Here is a 20,730-nt window from a genome sequence, read left to right on the forward strand (position 1 = left end):
GGATAAAAATACAAAGGAGAAATATCAGTCGTTACGCAAATTGTAAAAATTTGCGGTTTTGGTATAAATAGCAGTAAATTCGGTTTCTCTCCCCCACAGATGATTTATGGGGAGCGATAATTGAAGCGTATGTCATTTGCTTGTCATCAACTGGGCCCGGTATGAACGAATTGTAATTTTGGTATTGTTTGTTTCATATGAAATGTCACGACCTGCTAAATTATTCAGTGATGTTTTGTGATTTGTTCACTCCATGGATTTAACAAAATTACGTTGTGACATTTATTCGATTCGTTTGAAAATTCAATTTTGTCTACGTTTAAATATTATATTGTTTAGTGTATCTATTTCATTTTTGATTTAATAAGCATTTTGGAAATTGTTAGAAGCAAAAACATGTACGGACAAGATACAACATTAGTTAAAATTAGGCGTGAAATACGAAGAAGTCAAAATTATGCGGAAAGTGACTATATATATCAAACAAGGATATATATAGTCACCTCTATTATTTAACGCATACTCTTAGGAAATCGTACTGAAAGGTATTGAATCAGAAACAGCAGAGAAAAAAGTTAATGGGTTTTTAATTGACAATATCAAGTTTTTTTCTTTTCCAAAACATTTAAAATGCCAAGAGTTCACGGTCGTTGGCAATTTTCATCATTTAAGGATTTAAGCGACTTCGAAAAAGGACGTATTGTAGGAATAAAAGGTTTTGGTTTAAGGAAAATTTCACGAAGAGTTGAAGCTAATCCATAAACGTTGTTAAGAGTTTTGAGTTGGTGGTCCAATGATGAGACTTATCGGCATCGTGGATGATCTGGGCGCCCTAGAATATTCGCGATTTGCGCTATACTAGACTACTTGCTCTCAGAAATAGACGGGATAGTGTACATCAAGTAAGAGATGATTCAGTTGCAGCTACAGGAAAGGTAGTCTTAAGAAGAACAGTTAATGAAAGATTACTTGAAATGAAACTGAGAGCTTACTGTCCGATTTTGGTGTTAACTTTAACGCCACAGCATAAGGCACGACGCTAATGGTGTAAAGCTCGGCAAAATTAGAATGGTCTATGGAATTCTGTCTGATTCAGAGATGAATCTAGGTTTTGTTTGGGTGGCTCTGATGGGCGTAAGGGTAAGACGTTTTCGAGGTGAGAGACGAAATATAAACTTGGCTGTTGAGCGTCATACAGCAAGATAATTAAGCATTATGGTATGGGGTGCTAAAAGTTTGAGAAGCAGACCAGCTCTAGTTCTTATTAACGGCACTCTGACAGCTCGACCATATATTGGTAAAGTACTGTAAAAGCTTTAGATTACACCTGTATTTTTACCTTTCCATTTTATATCACCGTCTTATATCATCACGATATATCAACATATTATCTCATGTATTTTCGCTTTAACTAGTCGCATTTTTTTTGTTTTGTTGGGAAACAAATTTCCCCCCATTTCTAGTTTTAGCCGAGTTGCAAGCCAATTAAAAACTTTGTAGTGCACATCGAGTGCCAACCATACAAGAAAGGCGGGAGCCAGCACAATTTTAAAATGTTTATTAAATTTGTTCTCTAAATAAACAGACTTGGAAGTTTGCAAGAAGAACTAGAGGAAAGAAAATAAACGCATATTATGCAGGTAACAATTTTCGTTATTAAAATTTAGCTAAATATTCTGAGTACAGTATAGACCGCGGATCAGTATATATTCAAAGAAATTGTTTATAACATAGAAATAAGATAACCATGTCAACTGTTTTTCTTTTGCATTGCAAAAAAATCTGATTCGCAGATTAATGTTTGTTTACATATTTATCTCTTTTATTACAAAGATACATAGCGATTGTTACCGATTTATGGTATTTCTTAACTCGAGTATATAGAACTACTTTCTCTATTCTTCCTGAATTAAAATGATTCATTGATTTCTCTCCTTTGCTGTTTAGAAGGGGATATAACTTCAAAGAGGTAAACAGGGAAAAGTCTGTAGACATGTTAAAATTTGAGCTGCTAAGTCTTGAAGCAAAACCATAAAACTAGGAAAATTTTTAGAATTAATAAATAACGTGCCTAGGAAAGTTATCCCTAGGGGACGTAGACAACAATATGTTCGGTGATAAACAATGAGTCGAAAGAAGTAATGAGAACATACAAAATCCTCTATGCATCTGAGAAACGGCCCTACTCCAACAGCTGTGTCAAGTCGGAAAGATCAAAATCCGAAAAAATGGACATGACACATAGTAGCAAGATAGCATGAAAGCGGTGATCCTAAGAAACATAAGCCACCTTGCAAGTTTACAGCAAACCAAGTCGCTACTCAACTACTTATGAATGGAAGAACTAAGAACCAATATAAAGACCCAAATACTAGAAGAAGGCTGAATCAGAGAACAAACCACTTAGGAACTCCATTTACACTAAAAAAACTCAATAATGGTATGAACAGGCTACAAAACGGGAAATCTGCAGGTGTAGATGATATATATTCTTTTTAGCCTTCTATCGTCCATTTTTGGACATAGGCCTCTCCTAACTCCTTTCATCGATCTCTATTCTGAGCAACATACTTCCAAGTTGTTCCGGTCATTCTTTTTATGTCGTCTAGTCATCTCATCTGTGGTCTTCCTCCTACAGCAAAGATCGAGGACCATCTTCTAATCGCGGTACACTTTCAACTTTAGTCTTCTCCACGTATTGGGCAATACAGTGGGCTAGAGAGACGTTTTCCGGAACACTAAATAGATCATGCTCGACTTCTGTGGTCACGCCGAATCTAGCCGTCTTTCTTTCTGCGTAATTAGACATGAATTCCGTAAAGCTTGGTCTTGGTTCATCTTTGATCTCATGTTTAATGGTTCGTGCTTCTTTTGTTTCATTTGGGCCAGCATAAGGTGCAAGACGATTTATGGTGAACAACTTTTGGTTTACCTTTTGGCAACTTCTTAATTCGGCATATTACGTCATTTATTCTCTTTTTAATTTCATACGGACCTTTCCCATGTCTTTATGTTTTAGGAGAAATGCCTCGACGACGTTGTGGATTATAAAGCCAGACAAATTCACTTATTTCAAAGATTTCATTCTTGCATTGAGAATAATATTGATCTTTGGTTCAGGACACTGGCTAACTGGAAGTGTTGTCGGGCAAGTTCATGAATATTGTTCATTCTTAACAATTCGTTCAACATATTCTTCGCTTGCAACATGTTCTTCGGTAGGTCCGCAGCCAAACTCTAGGTCGCAGGGTAAACGAACTTCACAACCCAACATCAGGCAGGTTGGAGTCTGGCCTGTAGTTTCATTTACGTCGAGCAGTAGGCCATTAGGAATAAATGAATGTGCTGGTCCCAATTTCTTTGATCTACAACTTTGGACAGGTTACACTTTACCCATTGCTCGGTTCATCTTCTCGACCATTCTATCTGAATGAGAATTCTTTAACAAGTACTGTAACGGTAGCAGTTTGTTGATTTTGTATCGGATAGTCTCTAGACCATTTGGTAAAATAATATATAGGTACCAGCATAATATATTTATTTCCATCATCCGTTTCTGGTAATTGACCTGCAATGTCGATTTCTACTCTTTCCATAGAACTACCAACATTATTATTGTTTCATGGGTGCCCTCTTTTCACCAACTCGACCAATACTGGTTGCACACAGTTCACATTTCCGGCACCATCTTCATTGTTTACCCAATAGGACTGTTCTCGAACCTTTTGCAGAGTCTGTCTTCGTTAGAGGTCGCTAAAAGCATACTCTGGTAATTATTTTACACTATTTGTTATACCAGTCGGTGCATTTTGATTTAGTTCCAGTCTTCTTACAAGTCTCTCTGGCGACGGGTAGACCCAGGAACACGTGTTCGAGAATGGTCAGAGACTCGAATTAAATCCAAACGCAACAGTCTATGTATATTTATTTTATTTAATTTAGGTTTATGTAGGTAATTAAAATCTCAATCTACTTACCTCAACGCACAGCGAATCGTGATTGAAATATGCTCTTACTGCTAAAGAGCCATACGGACTGGTCTGTATGGTAATCTGTTCCTGTAGTCGTTGACTGTAGAACATTTCTATTAAAGTCTCTGTATCGGTTCTATGATACTGCAGTTTTTCTTCAACCTGTTGATAAAACGGAGATCGTATAAGGTCCATGCTGATGCCTTGGCCGTCTGCGTGAAAGAATTCTACGATGAGCTCCAAGGCAGCGTGAAGTCTCTCGTGGAACATGGCGGGAAGTTCGTCGCTGTTGACTCCGCTCTCCATTTGATGGTTAAATTCAACGAGGGTGAAGTCCCAAATCTGTAAATATCGTAAAGAGATTCGATGGCAATATATCAATCAAGTTAAATAGTAAAAAATATAGTATAAAATTATCCTGAAATATTTACCTCTTGGAGAATTTTTTGGAAATTCTGCGCTAACAAAGCCACATTCAGTGCTATCAGATGTCCTCTAAGGAAGTCGAACAATGGTTCGACAGCTTGATCTGTTGGTAAAGTATCCGGTGACCACGCCACATGGAACATTGCCTTTCTTAAAGTCTCTTGCATTTGTAGACCAGCTCTCCTAATGATGTCCCGTATTCTGACTTGGAATTGGCTCAACGTACTGCTTAGTTGGGTGGTTAAAGGAGAAAACTGCGTATCGCTCGTTAACGATTGTAGAGTAAGAAAATCGAAATAGTTTTCTGAAACAAACAGAACGACATAAGAGTACACTTTGCTTTTCAACTCGTAAGCACTTACCTAACAATGAAACGAAGTGATAAACGTATTCGAGATTATTCACAGATATGCACAATTCGTCGCTAATTCTAAAAGGTCCCAGTTTATCAAAATATCCAGTCTCCATCAGTCCTTGGTATATGGTATCGGCGTAAAGTAAGGCCGCAGAGCAAATGCAGTCCAACAATTGGGATACTAACAGTATTGACTGTGCTTTAGGCCACTGTAGGTAACGCCAAAATTCTCTTAATTGACAAAACATTGTTACAATATCCACAGACGACGAACTATGTCGAACGAATTTTTCTCCGTCGCAAATTTTTTGGATCATTACCGCTGTTCGAACCTGAAATTAAAAAGAGATTGCAACATTTTCGAAAACATTTACGAGTAAAAGTTAATAAAAAAAAACTCAGACTCAAAATGTAGTATGTTTGTTACTACATTGAGTCCGAAAAGTATCATGTATCAAAAGTAACAGCAAATTTGGAAAGTTTTCGGTTCAGCAAATGAATACGTTTAATGAAATCTCTTTCTAACCCGAAATCCTTTTCTATGGGCAAATTGTATTATACGGCCCGATATCCAGTAGGATCTAATGAATTTTGGTCAAATTAGTTAAGATTAATACCCAAGATAAAGCATTTAAATCTGAATCAAACCGGCATTAGCTCTGAACAATTTTGAATATACCGAATAGGGCGAGGTGTTGAGAGAATACATCGTTATTGGAACGGAAAACATTTGTTGGAAATGGAACACGTATTGTAATACTTTCATTAGTTTCCATTGACGTTTCCATTAGCTACTGAATAATGGTTTACGGGAAAATATTTTAAATCGTTATTTTGTTAGGAAAAAAGTGGAAAACAGTAATGTAGATGTGGGTATTATAGATTGGAATGGAATTTTATTGGATACCTTTTTAAACAAGTATAAAGTGTTGTAGTAAAAAATTTGAAACTAAGAAAAACAAAATAGGTAATGCAAAAAGACGGTTTTATATTTAATTTCAATGCAGGACATTTGCGATCCGATTATACATATTTCAACAATATTAGGTCTCATCAAAGCGATATAAACAGAGGCTCTAAATCGAAATTAAATCTCTCTATAGTAGAAGCCACAGTTAGAATTCAGTGCAGGTAAGATAGACAATGTATTTCTTACGGGAGAACGGCCGACCAAGTTGCCGGTTTGTACCGATCGGCGCATTAAGACCGGATTTAAGAATCATAGCACTGGAATATACGCGCACAGAATAATTGCCTAGGTTGTATAAAAGACTATCATTATTGTTTCAACTAAAGCATGATTCAATCATCAATGTATAAATAAGATAGTTACATTCTCGAACTAAACATTAACACGAAGAAAAATACTATAAAAAAAGTAAAATAATATATCAAAAACTCATTATCGATAGCTTATCTATATTTATCAATTTTCAATAGCTTCCATTGTAAACACATTCTTTGAGAAATAAAGATCATTATAAAGTCATTAGGAGAAGCGAATAAATTTTAATCCTTATTGTCCTCGAAAAGCAAACATGTCTACTGTCGATTTGGGTACTGGCCATTAGACCAAAAACTTCTTGATAAAAACTATGTGCTAAGCTCATTTTCGCAAGCGGATGAAAGTACCCACATCATGCAGCCGTTGCCAGTGTCTGTCGTTAATTTCAAACAAGGAATGACTCTTAGTGTGCAAGTAAAATGTGTGGTGTTATAATATGTATTGAACTATCATCTGAACTTGGTTAAACCAAAAAATGATGACAGTTTGACTATTCGAAAAAGTTTCGAAAATGTGCGATGAGTATTCGCAAAATTTATGAAGAAGAGGCCGAGCAAGGTGAACTAAAAGCGGTACAAAAAAGGAAGAAAAACAATTTCCAGTCCAATTCATTCAGTGAAAATACTTACGATGAGGGAGTGAAATCTCAAATAAGAAAAATTGTACATGATTTTTTTTCGAAAAAATACCACCAATCGTAGACAGCATAATAACCAGAGTGAAATATGATGAGGACCTACCAGCTTTTTCAAAAACTACGTTCCGTACGCTTCAAAATGACGTGAGTTTTGAATATGGTAAAAGAGGTCGAGATTCCATAATGATGGAAAGAAAAGATATCATATCCTGGAGACACAAGTACCTCAGACAAATAAAAATATTGAGGAAGAAGGATAATGTAAACCTTGTTTATACGGATGAGTCTTGGATTAACGTGGGTGCTTCAGTCAAAAAAGAATGGAGAGACACAATGATCAAAAATCCACGAGATACCTTCATAGAAGGGCTCTTAAACCCTAATAGTTCCTCGGTTTATTCTTCATGCTGGAAGCAAAACTGGTTTTTTAAAAGTCTTAGGCAAGAAGAGAACCGCTAAATACCACAAAGAAATGGATAGGGATCTGTACGGAGAATGGTTTGAGAAGACGTTAATTCCAAACTTGCCGAAAGACAAAGAAAACGTTGTCGTTTTAGATAACGCGTCACAACACTCCCGCAAATTTGATTTCCCGTAAAAATTGTGGAGCAAAAAGCAAATCAAGGATTGGCTAATCGAAAAGAACATTTTCTTCGAGGAAGATTACCTAAACAGTGAATTACTGGATACTGGGGCCGCATTTAGAGACAGTACGACAAGCACAAAATTGAAACAATTGCGGAAAAATATGACGTTATGATTTTGAGACTGCCGCCTTACTATTGCGAGCCGAACACGATTAAGATAATGTGGAGTCAAGTGAAAAGGTATGCGGCTTCAAACAACATCGATTTTAAAGAAAAAACGGTAGAATGGTCGATAAAAGAAGCTTACCAACGCGTATCTAAAGAGCAAAGGCATAATTATGTGAACCACATCAAGAAAGTAGAAGGAAGTAGGAGATGATTCAGAGGATGAGGACGATTTAGATATGGATTGCGATTAGTATTAATTAAATATAAGCAAGAGTAAACTACTTGCATTTTTTTGTATATATGTATATAAGTATTTACTAGGTATTAGAAATTTTATTGATACAGTCATTTTTTATAGAATATTTGTTTTTTTTTTGTTTACTCTCTTATTTAACTCAGTTAAATTAATGAGTAAAGATTCTTGAAACGAAGCGCGTACAGTCCTGATTTCTCAGTATATTGCCAAACTACCACACACCTACCACTGTGCCGCATCACTGCGCACCCTAAGACCGACACTGCAGTCTAACTGTGGGTAATTAATAAAATAAAATTATATGTTAAAATTATGAAAATTATAAAATAATTATATACAGACGTTACAACGCCATCTAATAAAGACATTAGAAATCCTAGGATTTTCTACTTGGCGAAACTAAATTAAAATTTTTACCAGCGTAGTTTTCTACAAAATACAAAGCAGACAAATTGATGAATTAGTCGACAAGGGAATCTACGTCGTTCAACAAGACAAAAATTCTTAGTGAATTAGTTTATAGTACTCGACTGAGTTAAGAAATAAAGCAGAAATACTATTTCAACTACCAGAGAAAAAACCCAGTACCTTCTGCTTTATTACATATACAGGCAAGTCAACAAAAACAGCCAAACGCATAAAAAAGAAAGGAATAACACCAGCATTTAGAACAAACAACATCTTAGGCAAATATATTAACAACAACAAGAGCCAAAAGAAAAAGCACTTACACAGTAGTATATACAAACTTAAATGTGGCAACTGCCCAAAAACTTACATCGGTCAAACTGGTAAAACTTTTAACAAACTTATAGCAGAACACAAAAGAGCTTTCAATAATAGAAAAACAGATTCACGTATGTACTTCACCTTCTAGGCCATATTTATTTGTTAAATGACCAATTTCAAATTCTTCACATTTAAAATAAATGCCTTATAAGCTATCTTTATTAGAATCTATGGAAATTAACAAATTAAAAAATACAGACATAATTCTGAAGGCCCAACTTGAGACAAACAGTTCTCCCCTTCCCAACTTATTCATTTGAATACTATAAAGTGTAAATGCATACTAAAAATTAATCACTTCAGAAAGGCACTCTGCCAAAACAGCTGTAGTGATAATAAATTATAATAAATTTTGTGGAAGTATTGAAAACAACAGTTTTCAGTGTTTTATTGTTAGATAAAATGTCTTGTAAACAAAGAATGAACTGACATATTAAAATGAAACTTCATATACGTTCATATGAAGAGTTTACCAACATAACAAAACAAACTTTGGGCTAATAGCAACGCCCTCTTTTATCGAACTGTAAAACTTATTGCAGCGTAATATTTTGAGATAAAATGAATTATAGATAATGATTTAGGTGTCTCTTTTATAATAGTAGTAATAGTATGTAGTATAATAAAAATATATTATTTTTAAATAAAATTTTATAAAATTCATTATAACTTTTGTTAATTTTATATTTTTACCTTCGGTAAAATTGTCAAAAGTAAGTGATTTATCACTATGGATTTATGAAACATCAATCTTAATAAAGTCGCAGCACCTTAGACTAGTAATTACTCAAGATATTAAAGAAATTACAAAGTAAAATTACTCTCCTCTTCGATTATTCTTATGCACACTTTAGCTGCTGCTCCAGACCGACAAGATTTTGTTGTCGCTGAAAAATTTCAAGCCGATTTCCGACTATCCAAACTTCTCGAGACATCATTAGTCCTCATTAAAATACTGATTTTAAACTGGATTAGAGTGTTTTAGTAAGACTGCAACTTTTCAAATATCACTCAAATAATTTTGGTTCTAGTTAAGACTCGAATATAACCTTTTAGTTTATTAGTTAAATAATTACTTTTTAGATCAGTTTGTAGGTATACGTCGCAAATCATCGAACATTTCTAAAGCCATCTTCTCGAGCTATCATGCTCCATTGTTCCACCATATTCTGCCCAATTTCACTTGAAAGTAATATTTCCAGAGTCCTGTACTTTATTTCTAAGATTTTTTTATTTCGAATGAGATCTATTAAAGATATAGAACAAACTTAGTAACTATGTTTCTAGATTAGGTGTTACGGTTTCTACAACGTATATAAGTACAGACAGGACATTCTAATTGAAAAATTTTTGATTAAGGCATTTGTTCAATCACAAATTAACCCCTTAATTTGTAATTTCACATTATTCTTAACTTCTTAATCTATTATAGTTTCACCGTTTATAAGTGACATTGTAAAACCACTTCGTATAATATTTTAATAATTAGTTCATTTACCTACAACTAAATAAATTGCTGAATAATATATTTTCTAATTGAACTTCCTAAGTGTCGCAATTAAGGCGTAGATTAAATTGTAGTGTAAGCAAAGTTTGTTGGTATGGTATGATAGGAAGCATTAACCTCGATGCTTAGGTATGAAATATTTGTGAGATTATAAATTGGGGATTTGAGTTCATTTGAGTATAGTCAATCATAAGTAGTTACCTAACGAACATCATATTGTGTAATTACCAGTAGCTGTCAATAAATCAACACTTTTACTCCACAACTTCAATTTTATTAAACCTATTATCGTCGAACGACAAGAAGCGGACAAAGGGGCATTTACAAACAGATTCGAACCTCAAATCCAAGTTCGAAACTTTCCATTTTTTCACGTACTTGTATTTTCCACATTTGAAGAGTTATAATTTGAATTATATTTCCACAAATATAAGGACTAGTGGTTTATATAAGATACTATTGGATTTGTAACTGATCATTAGTATCATATTCTGACCTAAATCATGGTTGCTCAAGTATTTGGTATATACCTAGCTTGGGATTTAGTCTGTTGATAATAATCTTCATGGAAAATGTATCTATGTGATTACAAATTTATGATAGGGAGATTTTTCTTTTTAAGAGTGTCCGCAATAATTGGATTAAGATACTTGATACGCATTGCTATTCATTGAATAGAACACAAAAAGAGAAAAACCAAAAACGTTTTGTAATAATGCTGGAAGACAATGTATTATTTACGAACACATGCTGTCTTTTCAATGTTAGTTACGGGGAAGTAACAACACATCTTGACATGACGAAATCTAAGCTGATTCTGATCAACTGACCCTAGTACTTACTCAGCAAAAGGGAGGCTTTAATAATCATGACACTTTACATTTACAAATATAAAACAATATAAACAATAGTAGATATTTGTATAATGCACAATTTTGACCAAAATAAGTATTAAATAGTATTCTATATTATTTAATACTAATAATCTATTACTTACTAAATTTTCCAATATTATGTAAGGCTCGAAATATTACACCTCATCACACTATGGAAGACGATCAGATCTGTCTGTAAAGGTGTTAAATATTGCTAAGGCTCAAAATACTCTCCCAACATAAGAAGAAAGACATATTCTTGTCCTATTTTAGGATAGATAACTTCGAGAAACTTTTATAACTTAGTTGCTGATATGTCTTGACAATACAAGCTCTTAATCAGTAAGTACTTCCTTATGAGTGCCGACATCCGTAGCTGAAACACCAACACTAATACCTTGGATAATTAAGACCAAAATAACTGGTTTTAGCAGGCTAATTGGTCAAATTTTCAGCTTACCAAGCAATCAATAACCGAGAACAGCCATATATGTTCCCAGGAAAATCAAAGCCTACCCCATGGCGCAGTTTTGCACCTCAGACGTAACTGCGATTAAAGTAAAATGTCCATGGGGAAAGGTCAAAAATAAAGAGTTAATACTAGCATTTGGTAGACCATTGTCTCAGTTAGAAGGAAGAACTCATTATCGGCTGCGATTGGAACTCCCACCATCTAGGCTGGGGCAACAGAGATAACAATGCGGTAAGCCTCTTTATAACTATATTATTAGAAAAGATTTGTATATCTTATATAGAGCCACCGAGCTACATATATTATTCTTCGTAGCCAAACAGTCACAGACATCACGCTAGCAACAGCTAAAATATTGAATCAAATTGAGAACTGGTAGGTATAGGACGACATCTCTATGTCTGACCACCGCTGGCTAACATAAAAGCTTTATTAAATTTCGCGACCCTAGGAGGATGGATGTAAAACTCTACAACCGACTCTTAGAAGATGTTCTGCGGAATGAAAAGGCTTTAACTCCAGAAAGTAATACAAAATTGAAAAGGTATACGGTATCTAACCAAAACAAAATAAGCTGTGCTTATAAAAAATCCTGTTTGGTGGTGCACTAAACTGAAACACCTTAGGAAGACAGCCAGAACAACTTTTAATAGAGCAAAACGCACCAAACTCAAAGAGGATTGAGACTCTTATCAATCAAACCTCAGAGCGTTTAAGAAAGTCTGCAAACAAAAATAAAGAGCTGCTTGGAGAGCAAAAATTCCAGCGTAGTTAAGACAGAACTGGTATCTCCATAGTCGCAAAAGAGATAACCCAAAAAGGTATAGCCGGGAAAACTATAATAATCTGCACAGATAGCAGACAGGCGCTACTGACCTTGAATAGACCACGTGTCACATCAGGCTTAGTAATGAAATGTTACAAGTCACTCTCAAGCTTCGGATGGTAATAAAATCATCCTTTGTTGGATTAAAGGACACAGTAGGAATAAAGGCAACTGGGGACTTAGGACCTGGGAATCTTTTTGGTTGGTCAATGCATACAACAATCGCGGAAATGGTCAAATTTCACTCCCACATCCAAACCGTGAAAATGTAGGAAGCAGGACAAGGATGAAGATTTACAAAGATAACACTAAGTAACCTTGAAAAGTCAGAATCAAAGAAGTATTTGGGAATGGCCAAGAAAAACCTACGCTTGACAGTTGGTTTTTTAACTGGTAATTGTCAACTAACACCTCCACATACTGGGGCTAGTAGATACACCTCTATGTAGGAAGTGTGAACGAAAAGACGAAACTGTTGAACATGTCCTATGTCAATGCCCGGAGTTATCGTTAATACGAGAGTAAGCGTTCGGTGAGCCCTGGACCACACCTGCCCACATAAGGAAGATGTCCCCTGGTGACTTGTCCACCTTGCTAGAAATGGCAGGATGGACAATGAGCTAAAGATGACAGGTCCCTGGGAGGATGCACAGTGGTGGCCCAAGTGCTGTGGGACTTAACTCGCCCTCTCTAGTCTACAGATACAGACCAACCCTACCAAAAACTAACAAAAACATGATGCGAATAACGACGCCTTAGAGAGAAGCTAGGAAAAAAAATGGTAAAACATGAATTTGCATGAACAAAAAGGTTTTGAGGTCTAGCGACTTGTATATAGGAAAACTACCAACATCAATGTAAAACAGTTAAATGAAAACTGGGGACTTTATTATTACCGAATGCCTTTTCGTTATATTTTACGAAACAGACTCATTAAGTCATCCTCTCATTTCTATTAATCATTTCAGAGCAAGGGTTGCGGACCAAAAATAGATTTTACCCTTACATTAATAGTAAAATAACCACAAACATCCATCTGCACGTATAAATCTTTATATGTAAATAAACATTATACACACTGATAAATTGTGCTTATACAGAAACACAATATTGTAACGTATAATCAAAAATATAAAGACGGACGAAAATCCGTACACTTAATGTACGAAAAACTGATTAAGGGAAATTATTTTTAATATAAGTTGATATCCATCTTAATATTGACGGATACTAATAATTGTTTAGATGTCAAATAAATGAAAACATATGAGAAACTAAAGATTGAAAATTTCTTTTAAATTTGTTACTCTTTTGATCCTACACATTTTCTATAGTAGGATCGTGCATTTTTCAAAAGATAGCTAGATAAATTACATTGAAATATTTACTTAAACTACTTTACTACAATTTGTGAAATTTCCGAAGTTATTTTTATTATAAGAACAGTTATTTTCATAACTAATAGTTTACAGGACTTTACCACAAGCCATTTTTTAACAGATATATTTTGAATCTTGACTTTTTTCGTATTTTTTAATATCCACGATCCTATCCATAGAAACTTGTTTTCTTCTTTCTCTTTCTTGGGCTACTTTTGGCTGAGATCGCTAATTTTATTAACATATTATTTTGAATATAAAATTATGACATTATATTAAAAATACCAACTTACCCTTTGAAGAGCTCTTCCTCGACAAGACGTAAGCCAACAACTAACTGCTGGCTCGAACCAATCATGACAGTGCGACAAAAGTAGCTTATGGTCACCTCCCACGGGAAGATGTTGGCTAAATGAAGCCAAATCCTTGACTTCCAGATATACGGAGAAAATCAGCCGATTATAAGCAGTGTCCGGATGTTCATTTTGGTGTAGAAACGCCACGACTTCTTCAGCTATGAGACTGTCCATTTGCTTGAACACTACGCTGAAATACGGTATGCCGTTTGTTCTGAAACAAAAATTGTAATAAAATATTTGGATAAAATAAAGAACACATGCCGTGTTTTCCTGTACAGTTGCGGTAAAAAAGATAGTAGAACACTCAGATTTGTAGGTTTTGATAGTTCTGCTTTAAGATATAGTGCGGCGGCTGATTGTTCTGGTAATTAACTATGAATTAAAAATATTTATGTTTTACTTACTTATATACCGTTAAAGCAGGCCATCGTATGTGCTAAAATTAGTTTTGACCATTTTTTATTTACATTTCAATTTAGAGACAGTCTAAAGGCTCTGATCGACAGGCGAGTAAAACCGCGGTTTTGTGGCTCGTCGATAAAGCTCGCCAGTGTATCACTGCAGTACCGCGGTTTTATATGCCGACGAGCTTGGCTTGTGGCTCGTCAGTTTGTTTTATTTTTTACTTGCCTTGTCATTTAAAACCTCGCGTGTGTCACTACTGGCGAGCAAAACCGGCAGTTTTCAGCGACGTTTTCACGAGAAGTGAAAAGATCAGTTTTTAATCATGGATATGCGAACTTTCAGCCACGACTTTTTATTATCATCATAATCGTCAATGGCGCTACAACTCTTCGTGAGTCTTTGCTGCGTTTACTATTGCCTTCCATGTTTGTCGGTCCTGTGCCAGTAATTCCCATTGTCGCACTCCCATTTTCTCTAGATATTCTTTGACTGCATCTTTCCAGCTTTTTCTAGGTCGTCCTACAGACCTTCTTCCTTCTGACCTTTCCAGAACACATTGTTTATAAGGCGATTGTCGTTACTGCGTATCACATGCCCTGCCCATCTGAGTCTATTGGCCTTTATATATCTGACTAGATTTTCTTTTCCGAATAGAGACTCTAGCTCGTTATTGTATCTGCCCCTCCATTCGTTTGTCACGCTGTCTCTGCAAGGGCCATATATAATTCGAAGAATTTTACGTTCCCACACCAGCAATTTATTTATTACTCTTTTTGTTAGCGTCCATGTTTCGCTTCCATACGCGATTTCTGGTCGTATTATGGTCTTATATATCCGGATTTTTGTACCTTTTTATTAGATTTTGCACTTTTTATTAGAATTTATATATTGTTTACGAGACTGTTTGTTTATGGAAATGTACATCGCCAGAATACACAAACAAAACAACTCGACTTACTGCATATGTTAAAACTTTTAAATACCCAACGTCTCTAGGGCCGTCTCTTTTTTTTGTAATTTCGTAGTATGCTATAGCGAGGTAACATAAAACTTCACTTTCAGTTGAACACGACATGTTAGCTGTAAACGGTTGACAATGTCTGTTTTGCTCGCTAGTCGATCACCACCAACGAGTCGCGAGTAAAACCGTCGTTCTTAAATCCGCGGTATTATGGCTCGCACGTCGATCACCCACTTAACGGCATGTATACATTAATAGCTGATGTAGAATAGCTTTTGTAATTACTCTTGTTATTGTTATACCGTTAAAATTACCGTAAAATAAACGCCTAAAATATAATAACTTCTTTAAAACGAGAGTCTTTCTTCATTATAGCACTTGTAATTTGTCGGAATATTAATTGCACAACTTATAACGCCCTTCATATCGAAACTGATTTAGCTCGTGGTGGAATACAATAAAATTTCATAATTTATAGACCTCCACATCAAGGTGATTGTGGGAAGTGGGAATAAAGTCCGTAAAACACCACCTTAAACGGGTGGTCAGCCACGCCTCCCTTACTTACGAAGATTTTACCACCTTCTTATTATCGAAAATTGTTTTTGATAATACGACATCATGTGAAGAGTCTGATATGTCGTTTATTACGTCCTTTATACTATCATAATTTTCAGCGTAAAAAATAGCTGCACTTGGCCAAGTCCCCCATCGAGTTAATACAGGTTGGGGAAGTAGCGGTACGTCGCGAAGCCTCACGAGTATAATTGAAATCGCAAAGGAGCCTTAAGGAAGACCTTCTTTACATTGTTAATTAATTCGTTCACACGAGGAAATTGGACTCTGATAATCTCTGCAACTCTGTTAACTCCATGAGCTAAACAAGTAATACGAAAAAGATTCTGATAAAATATTTTTAAATTTTCCCCACCTTAACCATATATGGGGCAGCATCCGATAAGAAAATCACAAATTTATTTAATGGAACGGCATCAGGCAAAAAGAAGTTTGTCAAAGTGTCTTGAATGCATCGGTCACGGTCAAATTGTTGGCTTTTTTAAGTTGTTTTGAAGATATTAAAAATTAGTTTCCTGGACCATCTTCCCCTAGTGCGCCAATTAGCAAATGAACAATATATCTTCCACAGGCGTCTGTAGTTTCGTCCACCATACCATAAAAGTAATTATCGTATTTGGATCATTGTTGATTTATATATAGAGTTGACACTTAATGTTGTTCACTGGATTCATCCGGAATATTAAACTTGCAATATTTTTCCAAAAACGATCTTAGATTAAACGTTATTCAATTTTTTTAATGGAATGTTAGAAGCAACCATTGCCTTGCACAGATCTTCATTAAACTGTGTTTTCTCTGTGTTTAATGAACCCGAATTAAAACAGTTTTTCAATGATAGTTGACTTTTTTTCTCCATTTCTAATCCTTTTTATAATTGCAGTATGTTTGGCTGTTTTGACATGCTGATGCACATGAAATTTTGTATCAATGTTAATTTGAAGCAAGAAGAAATTAAATAACTGTTTAGAGTGATGTATGTTTAATAAATACGCGAATTAAAAATAAACGAAATGCAAACTTTTGTTTCATTAAAAGTTACTAACAATTTTTTAACATGCCGTGCAGAACACATTTTCACCTTCCATTTGAAGATCTGCGTGTGGTTTAATCTACAGCACATTACATTTCACTTTAGGCATTTTCTTAACAATTTGTTAAATACGTTTACACTCAACTAAGAGCAGCGCTGAACTAAAGTCCAGGAAAGCAATACTGTTTGCTTGAAAGTTAGGTGGGTGTACGACCGAGGACAGCGTTTTTGTCATCGGCCACGATTCGTTCTGGAAGCTGTAAGTCTATTCAAATTATAAATGAAAAATAAATAATAGTTCAGTTAATGATTATTTCTGGTTAAAGCCATCCAAGTTGGTCAACTCAATTTTCGGAGATTAAAAATTGTTAAGAGCTCAGGTAAATAGTACCTACAAATAAACACAGGCCCTGCATAATTACATCTTAATGGTTTTCGGGTTTTCAATTGCAGAGTAAAATAAACTTTTTTCAAAAAATCTGTAAATATGTAATATATGTAAAAATATGTAACTTACATATAATCGGCGGCCTAGTTATAAGGCACTGAAGGCTAAATTTCTGTATTTTCATATTTCTTTTACAAGTAAACAATTTAGATATCGATGGAAATAATGATGTAGACTTATCAACAGCTTCATCATCAATTAGTAGCAAAAGAAGTTACATTGATATAGATTTTAACAGATTTCGTAAAATATCGCACAATAAACTAGAATAGAAGAAATATCTGATGACGAAGAACCTGCTATAGCACCCGACTAATATTGTCCTCAATCAACATCAACTATTCAAACTTGTGAATTTGAAGTCAATCTCCAGGTTGTGTGTTATTCAAAGTAGAACCACTTTAATACCATTACTAGATGAACTGAAATTGTAAAATAGCTGCTCATAATTCTCACATATAACCAATTTAATTAGACTTAATCCTCTATAATTGGAGTGTTCATGTTTGTTTTGTCACCCTTTATTGGCTTGTAAATTTCACCATTTCACACGCGTCTCCTATCAGTATCTTCGATGTATAATACATTATTGCTTTCACGTTATCAAAACATTTTTATCTCCACCTCTTCCTATGTTGGGAAATAAAAAGTTACTATGGCCATGTTATTTTTATTCTTATTTGAATGTTACATATATTTTTTTAAATTGCTGTGGACTTTTTATCGCTTCTAACACATTTTATTATTTCCTCGATTTCTTAATTTGTCTAAAATTGTAACAACTTCCTACACATTGGTTCCCATTGAATGTCAAGTCCTCACTTTAATGAAGCTTTTTGTTTCTCGACTCAAATAATAAATGATTCGTTAATTAAAAATAATTATTAAATTACCAATTTAAATTTTCTCGCAATAACAATATGATGATATTTAATTAACAAGACTAACTTATATCCAACGATGGAGAGTAAAATAATTATCCTATGAGCTTATTTGTTCGTTAGGCACCCAAATTGACTTCATTTAAAATTATCTCAAAACTTTGTTGGCGGAATCATTTCTAATTAGGTTAGAGCAGGAGCGTACTTAATGTTAGCGTTAATATCCAGTTATATTTGGCATTAAACACTGCCCGAGTTTTTTAGGCTATTGCAAAATTTCATATTAATTATCTCCAAAAAAGATTAATCCATTACAAATTTACATAAAAAAACTTTTACACATAAGGGGGAATTTTAGAGTAGGGACCGTGGATCTTTAAATCTGCGGCTGTAATATCTGATGAGAATAAATTACACTTTTAATCTATTCGTTTGCTCACAATATGAAAACAAAAACAAAATATTTTCCGGATTGTGGTCACTATTTCGTTAATATTACGTTGTTTACATTTCACGATTAATATCGATCCAATATTTATACATAATCAACGTGCTAGTTCGAGTTCACATGAGGTTAATGAATGTTTTAAATATTAAACACAGTTAGCACATTAAAAAATGGATCAACTGGGAGAACTTTAAAGTGATATGTTTAAAAAAAAATTATAGACATACCACTCAGCATTAAATCTGAGATATTTTTCGTTAATTAATACTAAATTCTTTTATCAACCGTTCTACCGTTTTTCTTTAAAATCGACGTTGTTTAAAGCCACATACCTTTTCACTTGACTCCACACTATTCCAAGGGGACAGTCTCAAAATCTTAACGCCATATTTTTCCGCAATTGTTTCAATTTTGTACTCGTCGTACTCATCTCTAAATGCGGCCGCAGTATCCAGTAATTCACTTTTTAGGCAATCTTCCTCAAAGAAAATTTTCTTTTCGGTCAGCTAATCTTTGATTTGTTTTTTGTTCCGAAACCGACAACGTTTTCTTTGTCTTTTGACAAGTTTAGAATTAACGTCTTCTTAAACCATTCTTCATATAGATCCCCGTCCATTTCGTCGTGGTAATCAGCGGTTTCCTTCTTGGTCAAGAAAGTTAATTCTGCCCGTGCCACAAAACCAGTTTCGCTTCCAGCATTAAGAAGAACAAACGGAGGACCTCTTTGGGTTGGAGCTTTCAATCCAGTAGAGATCATTTTATGAGGGCATCTCGTGGATTCTTGATCGTTGTGTTAATCCATTTCATTTCGACTGAAGCTCCGACGTTAGTCCAAGACTCATCGATATAAACAAGATTTACATTATCTTTTTTCCTCAATTTTTTATTTGTCTGAGGTACTTGTGTCTCCAGGATATATCTTTCTTTTTCCATCATTATCGAATCTCGACCTCTTTTACCATACTCAAAACTCACGTCATTTTGTAGCGTACGAAACGTGGTTTTTGAAAAATCTAGTAGGTCTTCATCATCCTTTACTCTGGTCATTATGCTGTCGATGGTTGGTGGTGTTAAAAAAAAAATACATGTGACAATTTGCCTTGTCCGAGATTTCACTTTCTCATCGTAAGTATTTTCGCGTGAATTGGACTAGACTTTTTTTTCTTCCTTTTTTGTATCGGTTTCAGTTCGCCTTGCAGGTCCTCTTCGTGGATGTCATAAATTTTGCAGTCACACCGCACATTTTCGAAACTTTTTCACAGTAATAGTCAAGCTGTCACCATAAGTTCAGATGATAGTTCCATACATTTAACACCACACGTTTTAATTGCACACCCCAGAGTGACACCTTGTTTGAAATTCACGACAGATACTGGTAACGGCTCCATGATGCAGATACTTTCATCCGCTTGTGAAAATGAAATAGAACTGAGCTTTCATAGTTTTTGCCAGAAGTTTTTGGTCGAATGGCCAGTACCCAAATCGACAAAGAGACATGTTTGCTTTGCGTGGACAATGGGGATTATAACTGATTCGCTTCTCCTACTGACTTTATAATGATCTTTATTTCCCAAAGAATGTGTTTACAATGGAAGCTATTGAAAATTGATAAATATAGATAAACTATCGACAATAAGTTTTTGATATACATATTTTACTTTTTTTATAGTATTTTTCTTCATGATATTGTTTATTTCGACAATGTAAATTTCTTATTTATACATCGATGATTGAATTGCTTTAGTTGAACCAATAATGATAGTCTTTTTTACAACCGCAGGCAATTGTTGTGTGTATATTCCAGTGCTGTGATTCTTAAATAAATTAAGAGCCAAAATTGAGAAAAACCGAGAAGAGACAGACAACGGATGATATTTTTGTACTGAAATGAGAAACATAACAGGAAGAAAAATGGAGTCAGGGGAAAAACTAGTACTAACATTCATAGACTTAAAATCTGCATTTGATACAATAAAGAAAAAAATTTTCAATAATAAATGTTGAAGAAGAACTATAAAGTTATAATACCCCAGAAAAAAATCACAGAGCCATAGAATGACAATAGGTTTTTTTATGAAATGGATGA

At 34.6% G+C, this 20,730-nt stretch overlaps 1 protein-coding gene across 1 annotated transcript in view; it reads right to left on the minus strand.

Moving 5' to 3' along the window:
* The window catches only part of unc-13-4A (BAI1 associated protein 3), a 225,044-nt gene that overhangs the window by 22,581 nt on the left and 181,733 nt on the right, over positions 1–20,730 (minus strand). Inside the window, exons 12-15 of the mRNA XM_072530868.1 lie at positions 13,827–14,103; positions 4,760–5,084; positions 4,403–4,701; positions 3,978–4,313 (exon numbers count right to left, since the gene is read on the minus strand). Of these exons, the coding sequence (XP_072386969.1) occupies positions 3,978–4,313; positions 4,403–4,701; positions 4,760–5,084; positions 13,827–14,103 (1,237 nt within the window). The remainder of the gene's footprint in view (positions 1–3,977; positions 4,314–4,402; positions 4,702–4,759; positions 5,085–13,826; positions 14,104–20,730) is intronic.

Source organism: Diabrotica undecimpunctata, chromosome 4, assembly GCF_040954645.1.
Source record: "Diabrotica undecimpunctata isolate CICGRU chromosome 4, icDiaUnde3, whole genome shotgun sequence".
Classification (NCBI taxonomy): Eukaryota; Metazoa; Arthropoda; class Insecta; order Coleoptera; family Chrysomelidae; genus Diabrotica; species Diabrotica undecimpunctata.